This window comes from Austrofundulus limnaeus, unplaced genomic scaffold (assembly GCF_001266775.1).
Source record: "Austrofundulus limnaeus strain Quisiro unplaced genomic scaffold, Austrofundulus_limnaeus-1.0 Scaffold267, whole genome shotgun sequence".
Taxonomy (NCBI): domain Eukaryota; kingdom Metazoa; phylum Chordata; class Actinopteri; order Cyprinodontiformes; family Rivulidae; genus Austrofundulus; species Austrofundulus limnaeus.
Window position 1 is genome coordinate 80,216 of NW_013952669.1, and position 11,260 is coordinate 91,475.

At 41.4% G+C, this 11,260-nt stretch overlaps 1 protein-coding gene across 1 annotated transcript in view; it reads left to right on the top strand.

The window, feature by feature from the left end:
- Positions 1–2,957: 2,957 nt before the first annotated feature.
- Positions 2,958–11,260, top strand: part of mov10l1 (Mov10 like RNA helicase 1) — an 18,653-nt gene continuing 10,350 nt past the window's right edge. Inside the window, exons 1-10 of the mRNA XM_014020816.1 lie at positions 2,958–3,241; positions 3,480–3,603; positions 4,195–4,382; positions 4,533–4,692; positions 5,540–5,652; positions 5,806–5,993; positions 8,009–8,140; positions 8,264–8,533; positions 8,629–8,829; positions 9,040–9,154. Coding sequence (XP_013876270.1) covers positions 3,510–3,603; positions 4,195–4,382; positions 4,533–4,692; positions 5,540–5,652; positions 5,806–5,993; positions 8,009–8,140; positions 8,264–8,533; positions 8,629–8,829; positions 9,040–9,154 — 1,461 coding nt within the window. The 5' untranslated portion in view covers positions 2,958–3,241; positions 3,480–3,509. The remainder of the gene's footprint in view (positions 3,242–3,479; positions 3,604–4,194; positions 4,383–4,532; positions 4,693–5,539; positions 5,653–5,805; positions 5,994–8,008; positions 8,141–8,263; positions 8,534–8,628; positions 8,830–9,039; positions 9,155–11,260) is intronic.

Consider the following 11,260-nt stretch of genomic DNA (forward strand, 5'->3'; position numbering starts at 1 on the left):
AAGAAAAAGTATTTTTCATTTTATTTATTTATTTTTTCTTACAGTTCAATTTTTTTTTGTTCAAAACACTTGCAGTGTCTGTTATCCCAGACTGAAGCAGTGTTGTGCAACCTCTGTGGACACATGCACTTTAACTGTCTGCTGTAGCAATTATTCTGATGGCACTTTGTTATTACAGCACTAATCCCTTGACGATGCCAAAAGAAAGTTGTTTCGCGTGCAGGTAGATTTCATTGCAAATGGGAGACATATTTCTTCAATGATAACATGTCTCTGCAGTGTCCCGCAGCCAGATTGGCTTTTGCTGCACAGGTAGGTGCTCCTCAGCTACTAATCACTGCAGTCACCTTAATTAAAGGACTAGCATTCCTTGGAGGATTGCATATTTGTAAAACTGACTGAATTATAGGCATCTTGGTGTTTGGTAATGGGTGGTGGCCATCTTGAACGGATTTGACTCTAAAAGTAATTAGTTGTAGATGTTCCATCTAGTGATTACTTTCAAAAAATCTCATTAAAATCACTTAAATGGTTCAAGAAGAGAGATGTTCCCGGGGTCTGGGGCTGGGCGCTGGGGTGTGTGCCGGCCTGGCCTGGTGACTGCCTGTTGGGGCTCGGGGCCTCTGGGCCTGTCGGACCTTGGCCTGGAGGGGGTGCGCCCTGGGGGCCCGGACCTCTGTGCCCTTTCCTGGATCTGCTTTGGTATGGCGGGTGCCGGTGGGGCCCATGAGTTTGTCGCTGCTGGCCACGGGGGCTGTGCGTGTGGTCGCTGGGGGGGACTCTCCCAGTTCTCTCCTATGGTCTGATCTGGGGGGTGGGTGGGCGGATCTTCCCGTGCGGGTGCCCCTTGGGGCTCTGCGCTCGGGATTCCTCTCAGGCCCTTGGACTGTGGACTTCCCTACGTCTGCCGTGTCTTGGGGGTTGGGTCTCGGTCCTCCACAGTCACTATTAAATATTCCATTGGAGAAATCTTGTATATACACGCATGTTCACAACTGCTCACAAACAGGTGCTCTGATCCGGGGGGTTCTGACAGGTCACTGAGTGTGTATAYRTGTCTGTGTGTATATACGGACAATATTTATGAATGTAGGCATGTATGTATGTATATCTTTATATATGTATGGGTATGTGTGTATTTTTATATATGCCCTTTATGTATTTATCCATTTATTTTTCAGGTGAGCGGACAGATGTTGGGTGTGTGGACCTGTGTTTTGTTGGTGTATATTTAATATAATCCTAATCGCTATTTCAGTCTTTCTATCTTTCTAATTACTTCTTTCTGTTTTTCTCTCTCTCTATTTTGTCTTTACAAAAAAAACATAATGGTGTGGACAAGATGGCTATAAGGGGAGAAGGGAGGCCATCCAAAAAAGAGAAAAAAAGCAACAAAAAAAAGGAGAGAGAGACATTGCTAATGCTACAGACAAATGAACACATGCAAGCAAAAACACACGTGTAAAAACACAAATAATATCATATTTTTCTAAGGTTTTTAAATGTGTATGTTTTTTTATATTCCAGTTGTAACAACATACCGACGTGTATCTTCTGTATTCCCTGTCTTGGCTTTATTTGCCCTGCACTGTAATAGGAACACAAAGAGTGATACTACTGCCCTCTTGTGGTCAACATAAGTTGTTGCGGGGCACAATGATATTCTGTTGATAATAACAGGGGAGAACTTCTTTTTTTTGTGGGACCGGTTTGTAGATTTGTGTCAAAGTAATGTTTATTAAGATTTATTATTGGTGCATTCATTTGAATTGTATACTTTTGGGATGCTTGTCGCCCACCACCTATACAAATTAGGCAATAATAATTTGCTCATGTCTGTGAGCATATAGTTGTTTGTTTGCAGAGTCACCACAACAAATTGTGAACCGGTGGATGGGCTTTAAGGAAAATTTGAGAAAATATTTATTTGTTGTCAACCCAGTTCAAGATGGCCACCACAGCTTATCTGTATTATTTGACACAAAATGGCTATAAATCAGTCAGGTTTCTATTGAGCTACAATTTGGTGTGGTAGTAGATGAGTCATTTCCAACCTGAGCTGGTTTTAAAACTTTGCCGTTAATCTTTAGAGTCAACTTTCTTTTAGCAAAATATCCATTTAATCAGAGGACAGATTTTAATGAAACTGTCAAAAAATAATCTCTTAGTGTAAAGGCTGGCTCAAAGTTTTATGGGGCCCTAAGCATAATTTCTCTATGGTGCACCCCGAATAACTTAGCAAAAAATAATGTCCATAACTCAGTCCATCTATGTTGAGCTAAAATGTGATGTTGTCAGAGCTGAGAGTCATTCCCAACACATATTTTGGAGTACTACATATTGTACAAAACCATTGTTAAAAAATAATATTTATTATTAAAATCAATTCTGTCAGCGGAAAAAGTAACAAAAAAGCATCACCTCTGTAGTGCAGCAGACATAACTGGAACAAAATATTGTGCTGTTGTTTTATTTGCATTGAAAATAATTTCAAAGAAACATACAAACATCTGTGGAGATATATATATATATATATATCAGACTCAGACTTCAAGTCAACACAGGCTTAAATACTTTAAATGTCTGGGTTTGAAATAAAGTTGTCTTAGATTACACTTCTGTTAGGCTGCTTGGTCAAGAAACGTTTATCTCTTTTCGCTCCAACCGCACTTGAACGCATCATCGCAACGTTTCTGTCACTGGATTGACTCCATTTTTATACTGACGTGAACGATGCAGTGCATCGAGTAAGCAGAGTTTGCACATCAGTTCAAACAACCAAATGTTAGATTCAAACATTTTTGGATTATTTTCATGGCCCTTACACTTAGATAAACGAGTAAAGTCACTGAAGTGTATTCGCTCTATTCAAAGGAAAAAAAAAAAAAACTCCGCCTTCGCCGCTCGTCATTACAGCCGCGCCATCAGCCGGCTGACTGATAAGGAACAGGTCCAGTTTCTTCAGGCTGTAGGTTTGACACGCTCAACCTTTAGCCAAAGTGTCTCATCTATCAAAACCTACAACTAAAACTCAGTATTTGCAGCGTGCTTTGCGCTACATGAAGGTTACGTATAGTCGAGGTTATCTTCGAAGCTTCTCATGAACCCACCTTCGTGACGCAACCTTACGCTGCTGCGCACGTGCAGTCGCGCACACACCTGATGCAAAGCGGTGCAAAGAGGTGTCGGAGTCCACATGTGACTTACTTGTTTAACATTTAATGTGGCCACCAAATCACAGGTATGGTACAATATCAATACATTTTTACAGCTCTGTAAAGATATTTTACTCTTAGCTGTCCTTTATTTTGTTTGTGCTAACGCAATTTCTTAATTATTTTGAACAGCTAGCTAAATTTTTTGTGAGCAACTCGGACCGTAATTAAATGTGGTGTTTGGAAAGTTTATTTAAAAACAAATGTTACAAATGATACTTGAAAATTTCGACGTTTATGCTTTTCTTTTGTTTCTGTGAACAGTTCCTTTTATCTAGCTAACATTTCGCAGCCATGCTAACTGCTGTGCGGTGGATGCTGTCCAGACTGGTTTCTCCGTTGTGGAGATCAGTTGATGCGGATGAAGATGGCTTCCTTGATTGTTCGGGTAAATGCTAAAACACGCTGTCAGGAAACAAACTTAAACCAACAAATTTATTATTTATTAATCTTTACTTAACCAGACAAGTCCCACACAGATCTGTTTTTCCAAAGGAGGCCTGCTGGGCCTGTAGACAGGCTAACAGGCCTGTTTTAGACTGAGAGAACAAACTAATCTAAAAAGCCACACAACCACATTAGTTTCTTCTTCATCATCATATTTTTTTTTATATTGGTGGTTGACAAACAACTTGTGGTGTGCATTACCRCCACCTACTAGAATGGAGTGTGGGTCAAAATGCTGCGTTGTCTGTATTGTTTATTACTTTGACTCTTTTTTTGTACTTGTATTTGTTAATCTTTTCCTTACTTAAAAAACCTTATTATGTTAATTAACTTTGATTTCTTGAAAAATCTAATTAAAATGTTAATGCTTTTGCTTCCTGAATCTTTCTGTGATAAATTTGAAATATTGAATGCTTCTTGAATTGTTCTGAATCCTTCCAGCATGTCTCTTCTCTGTCTCTCATATCTTTTAACCACATTAGTTCATTTCAGTGTGTCTTTTTTTATTCCATCTTTCATGATTGCTGACTAGGGGCAGAGGACATTCGCCACCTGCGAGGCAGCGTGGTGACACAGCTGTGTCTGGACTATGGCATGATTGATGATGCCGTCTTTTTCACAAGTAATGTGGTTTTGGGTGGGATGCTACTGAAGAAAGGTGACCTCGTGAACTGCATAGCGTTAAGAGATGGTGTTGAAGGAGGATGGAAGGCTTTAAGGGTGAGCAAAACTGCATTACTGGCAGTTTATTGGCAGTTTTAGGGATTGATTGAAGGGAAATCTTCAGTAAAAGTTAACGTTTCTCTTTAGGTAAGGCGTTGATATTGAGTTTTGTCAGACATCCTGTCTAATCTTTTTACAACCATCCAGGTGGAGAAGAGTTCAGACGCCTGGGACGATGGTGGAAGAACCTCTTTAGAAGCTGACAGTTTGCAGCTGAGACCTCTCATTGGGACTGTCACGTCTTTTGATGGCAACGATGGCTACATTAATCAGACTACTTATTTTGCACACCACTCTCTTTTGCAAGGTATACTAGTTTTATTCCACACAGCAAAATTTGTGGGACCCACGTCTGGCCCACACAATACTCACAACACTCGGCCCATTTCATTCCCTTCATTTATTTTAAGTGACAATGCACATTGTTCAGTATTTCATAAATATAAATGTTCTGGAATAAGCACAACAGCTAAATTTCATCTGTTGTCCTGAGCAGATAAAAGAAAATAAACAGTTTAGAAACAAGTGCACAAAATTTATACCGCAAAACAACAAAACACCCAAACATCACACACTGCAAATTACACAGCTGAAATATATCTATTTTATGACTGATTGCACATCCGATGTGTTCCTGTTCTGGCAAATGTCACATTTTGCCCAAACTCTGTCATATCTCTCGCCGTTCACAAAAACACTTGGTTTTGGGCCATCTGCTTGCTAGCTGGAAAAAAAAAAAACATTTAATGCAAAGACTGACGGCCCTTTGGTGGCCCAGATGTGGTTTGCCAGAGGTGGTCCATGCATTGTTCATCACCACATAAAGCAAACCACAACTGGGCCACTTGTGGCATTCCATCTTAAAAACAGTGCCATCATTGCCAAATCTGGCCCCCACCTGTCGGTTATATGGGATTTTACATGCTAGAATTGTGACCCTCTTAGCCTATCTAATGTTATTGAAGGTATTTCTCTAGACCTACAGTAAACAATAGTCTCTTTTCAACCTTACTGATCCATTTATCCACTTATTCTTTTAAACATTTTTACTTTTAGTTTATGTAACAAGCCTACAAATATACCAACATTTATTAGCCTGATTTAATTTATGATCTTTGCTGCTCAAGGTTACTTATTGTGAGTTTCTGTTACAGGGTATGAGCCAATGAAAGGAGACTGGGTCCAAGCCCAGTATTTCATTAACCCAACCCAGTGGACCACACAAGCTCATTCTGTGACCCCTTTACGCTATAGCCGCCTGGACCAAGTAACTATTATCTCATAATTGAAATGCTCGATCATATACTACTACTGTCACTATTTCTGTGTGTTTCCGACCAAATTAAGTTTGCAGAGAAGTTTTAATTCCAAACCAGGTTCCTTATTTCATTCTCTTCTCCCAATAACCGCCCGCCTCCAGGTCCGTGTGACTAGCGTGTTCGGCACCAACGGCGTGGTGGAGGACAGCGTTTTCTTCAGCTTGAACTCTCTGCTGCTGCCTGCTCACTACCAGCCTTTAGAGGGGGACCTGGTCAACGTGGTGATGGTGGAGAGCACTCAGTCGTTGTACAGTTGGAGGGCCCTGTGCATGGCACCCTGCCCTCAGAGGTACTGCGTTTGGTGTTAAACAAGGAAGTAATGACGTGTGATTGATAATTACAGAAGTCCCCTGAAATTTGCCACCGTTTAGTTCACCCATGATTTGAGGGGGGAGGGGGGGGGGGTGTAATTTTGGATGTGGTTTAAAAAAAGTTAGTTTCAAAGTACATTTGCATATGTTAGGATTTTGCAACCTTAAGCTTAAAGGTGGCCTATTATGGGGATCTTAGCACAAGTTAGGATCCATCTGTGGGCTATACAAAACATGTTCATTTGATTTAATTCACAAAAATAATCTCAAATAATGACATTTCACCTTTTCAGTTCTTCCTCTTCTTCAGCTCTCACCGGAACGTGCTGTATGCAGAAGTTGCTATGGAAACCCCCCTCTATCCCCCCTATCCGTTTGTTTACTTTAGCTCCGCCCCCCGACATGGTAGAAGTTTCCAAAGTGAAATTATTTTCACAAACTACAGCTTTCTTTGGCAATATTGTTAGAACATTGTCATCAAAGACAAAAATAAAATGAATCCAGGCATCTCTGTTCTCCATGGTTGCTGTAAAAACAGAACAACTATCGTCTTATGAGGAAGTGGGCGGAGCTTCACCTCGGGTTGCCTCATGAGGAGCAGGACTCTGGTTTAGGCTGCTAGGTGACTGTTATTGTGATGTCAGAATAACGTGCTTTGAGAAATACCATGTTTCCACATACCTAAAAATACATGAAATTATGGTGCGTTCACACCGAACGCGATTTCAGCGTCAGGAGCAGCAGGTTTACATTCAAAGTCTATGGTGGACGCGCTTCAAGCAACGTCGGGAAGTTCTGCGGCGCCTCAAGCGCGATTAGAGCAGCGCGATTTGGACGATCTGAGCGTCGAACGCTCAGATCGTCCAAATCGCTGAAGTTAGAAAATCTGAACTTTTGCAGCTCGACGCGCAGCGTCAACCAATCAGAGAGACTCCACTGTGTGACGTAGAGACATATTTCCCGACGGGACAGTTTACTGAATTATGTCCACTAACCTGAAACAGATGGAGAGGAGCTCTTTAGCTGAAATCCAGTGCCTGCAGTCGTGTCCTGATCCGCAGCAATGCGTGGCAGCGACTCATCAGACTGAAAAAATAGTCCTGAAAGCAGCTGTGAGCCTCTTCTCTGAATTATCTGGTGAATTAATTATGAATTAATTATCTGATGAACGTGACACGTTCTGGCTGTCTGTAAATAAAGCAAAGCCACTTCCTCGTCCGACATTAAACAGAGCCCGACAGAGGACAGAGGAGGGAGGGGCGGGGCGGCTGTCGCCGTGCAGCGCAGATGTCCTGCGTCTGACCTCAAAGTGCACAAGCTTCAAACTTCAGCGATGGCTGCGATTTTGACGCTGAAATCGCGTTCGGTGTGAACGCACCATTACAGCAAAAAAAAAAAAAAAACCCGGGGGGGGTTTTTTTTTTTTTTTTTTTTTTTTTTTTTTGTGTTTGGACTGCTTCTCTAAGCAGTAGAGACCTAAAAATAAGTTTATGTTTAAAAACATGAAAAACGTGAGTGTTGCATAATAGGCCCACTTTAACTTTATCCAGTTTGTTGCTCAGTTTGCATACGTTGGAAAGAAAACATCCAGGAAGCTGTGGGTGCAGAATGTGATGGTGCTGATGAACTATCCGTGCAGTGTGATGAAGGAATGTAATGCAGATAAAGATTGTTCAGCAAAGCAGAGGGTTTAACAGCTCTTTGGTTGAAAAATTGTGCGTTGCCACAAAAGTAAATTAGGCAACCGCTATTTCCACAAAACTGCAGTTGTTTCTGGAAATCCTTTATTAGGTTCTCAGGAAAAATCCTTGACTGAGTCTGCAAACTCTGAACAGCAGTTTCATAGGTTCACCGGAGAATCCATGGTTTTGTTTAGCTGCTGATTCAGAAGTTTGGCAATAGATGCAAATTGATTGGTTGTTTTAACTTTAAATCTATATTTATCCTTTTCATATTAATTGAACCTGCATGTTTTCTTCTTTTTTTATTGTAGTAGGAACATTTCTGCCACGCCTCTTCTGCAAACTGAAGTCTTGGAAAACAAAGAAGGCCTTGACGTTTCAGACTACGGTCAGTTCGGAGAAGCAAATCTTGGGGAGAGACTAGAGCTGGTGATCTGGATACAGTGAGTTCTTCTAATCATTTTGACAGTTCTTTTAAAAGTGGGGAATAACAAAACTTTAGTGAACTTTTACAGAGTAAAATTTTTTTCACTCCGTTTTTTTCTCTTTTGCAAAAAATGTGACAGAAATCAAGGCTCTGAGGTGCACACGCTGAAGGGTTGTGAGTTTGCTGGCTGGGATTCTGAAGAACAGTTCACCGTGTTTACTGTCAAGAAATCTACGTCACAGAGCCCAGGACGACACTGTTCGAAAGAAAACTGCTCTCAGTCCTCAGAAAACCAAGTCAAGGATTCAAAGGAGGACACTGCTCATCAACGTGATGTGAGAAAAGCGGAGTTGGAGGTGAAAATATCTCCTGGAGAGAGACTCTCTGTTGTAATATCCTGTCAAGCAAAGTAAGTTATGTTAAAGGATAAATTTAAAATGCTATTTTGGTGACAGCAGGGTTAACAGACTCTCTCTCTCTCTCTCTCTTTTCTTAATTTTTTAGAAGTCTGGGAAGCTGTGCTGAGCTTCTGCTGCTGCATTTTTCTAGTTTCACCATCGGGCGGCGCCTGGAGGTGACAGTTTGTTGTGAGAATGAAAACCTGCTGCAGCCCTCTGAGCCTTATTACAAGCCCATTGATACCAAGCTGCTGTTAAAAGCGTCTCCTCATGTGATCACTGTGTCTGCTCCAAAAGAGGCCCCAAGGTATCAGACCAACAGATTAAAATGATATTTAAGGGAAAAATGTGCTTATTTAAGATGTAGTTAGGGCTGGGCACTAATTCAATAACAATATATACAGTATTGCAATAGACACATGATCAATATAAAAGCTATTTTTTTCAAAAAATGTGTTGATAATTTCACTGAAATCATTTAGAAGAAAATGAAGTACGTTGTCGTTTGCTCTTCTAGGTTTAGTAAACGACGGCTGCCAAACTTCCTGCCCAGCTTCCCGGTGCCGAAGGCTCTAAGAGACTGTGTAGAGGCACAGAGTGATGTGCTGGTGGCTCAGCCCTGCCTGGGGGAGGTGAGCTGGGCCATCTTCAGATCTAACATAGAAAAGTTTCACATTGATGTTGCTTAAAAGTTAATTTAAGACTCCTTCAGAAGACATCCTGTACTGTTAATGACGCGTGTTTTGACCACGTTGATCCGTTTGGAAGGCTCTGAGGTGGAGAGGGGCGCAGAAGCCCTGCCTCTGTACATCAGAGCGAGGTAGTGACAAACAATAAATGTCAACTCCTGAGAAGGTGGCTGGTGAAGTGCTGACTGACACCTCTGGGAACCACCCAGCTGCAAATTTGTTAAATCAACACCAGATTAAACACCTTTTTTTAGCCTCATTTTATACATGTGCTGAGGAGAAAATAAAAACAAACTATCAGCACAAAGACTGGCTAACATTATGCAGCAGCGTGGATACAACCTTGGTAAGACTCTGATTAGATGCACTTGATCAAATTTTGATCTCTGCAGTATAATAAGGGGCAAGAGTCCTGCAACTCATCAGCAGCTTGAGTGACAGCAACATGTCAGAGCAACTGAGGTTTTGTTTCTCATGCCTCACTTGATCCCACACTGATAAATGTTCTTTGAAATTGTGTTTGAGCACTGTAACAGACTGCCAGAGGGAGTGTCAACACAGAATGTGCTGTTCACCCATTTAGCGGTACTGTCTCCTGAAAAAGCCTTTAGTGTGTCTGAAAATACAAGTTTTATTAGGGGTTCAATATTGAACTTCGGTTACCGTTTTAAGTTTTTGCCTAATTCCTTGTTTTTGTAGAATGAATTGTCTTTTTCAGTGACTTTTTTATTTGAGGCATACCAATAATTTGACCCTTCTGAAACAGAAACAGCAACAAAATGTTTCTTGCTTATATGGTTAAAGGAACAAGAAGGCACTTTTTGTATCAGTCAGTCAAAGGCAGCTGAAACATGGCTTTTTGTTTTTAAACCTAGTGTGTTTCAACCAAAGCATGTCACAGATATTTTACAAGGACCTCAGGTAATCACATCAGTTTTTAATCTTTTTTGGTCAGGCAGGGTACTCTTGTGATTGTTTAATGTCTGAATTTTAATTAGGGATGCACGATACATAAGCATTAACATTGGTATCGGCAAATGGTGGCTATTTTTTTAGCATATCGTTATCGGACCAATAAATAAAACTGGGCCAATATTAAAGTCTGATGTTGATTTCCCAGTTGCTGCTGTTCGTTTTTCTGTTTTGGGAGGGGAAATGGTTGGTCAAGTGGTATCTGTTTGCAGGGTTTCCACTACATGTAAATGATCGTGGCGCACCGCCACGGCTAAATAAAAGCCGCCACACCTTCGGAATGAAGTTTTTTTTTTTTGTTTTTTTTTTTATCAACGTAAAACAGGGGTTGACGCAATCATTGTTTAGTTTGTCCGAGACGACCTATTTTCGTTTCTGAACCAGATCCCACCTCCCAGTTGTCCGGTGGACAACCCAAGAAAAAAAAAACCTGGATTAAAGTTTTCCTCCGCGTGTGTTCGTCATTGTAAAAATGAACGGGAGAGAAAGAAACTTGTTAAAGCTGTCTAGGGATTCAACTGACGGTTCTTTCACCCAATAAAGAGAACCAAAGTCAAAGTTTTACCCAGTCAGAACAGAGTAGGGCGGGTCGTACCGTCTGACTGACAGTGCTGCCTTTTTCCTCTCTCTGATGGAGGGTCAGCTTGGCTCAGGCGAGCATGTCCCAGGAAAGCCCTCAGCGTTTCCTGGACTATTTCCACCGAGGATTACGCCAAATTTTATATATATATTATATTCCTAAAAGCAGCTCACAGCATTTCTACCAGAACACTGTGTGTTCACGACTCGAGCACAACAAAACCACGACAGATTACCTGACTGTTTTTAAAGCGAGGCCTCAGGGAGGCAGCTTGACCAGCAGCTGCACCTCTCCACGCGCATCGTGGCTCTGACCAGCCTGGGACTTTAAAGTCCACATGTCAACCCCTTTAGACGGTTACTTGTGTAATGAGCATCAAAAATCTGTAATTTGCGCAAAAAAAAATCTGTATTAATCACACGTGGGTGGAGTGGAGGTGCAAGTGGACCGCAGCTGTGCAGGGTGGAGTGGTGGTGTGTGTGTGTGTGTGTGTGTGT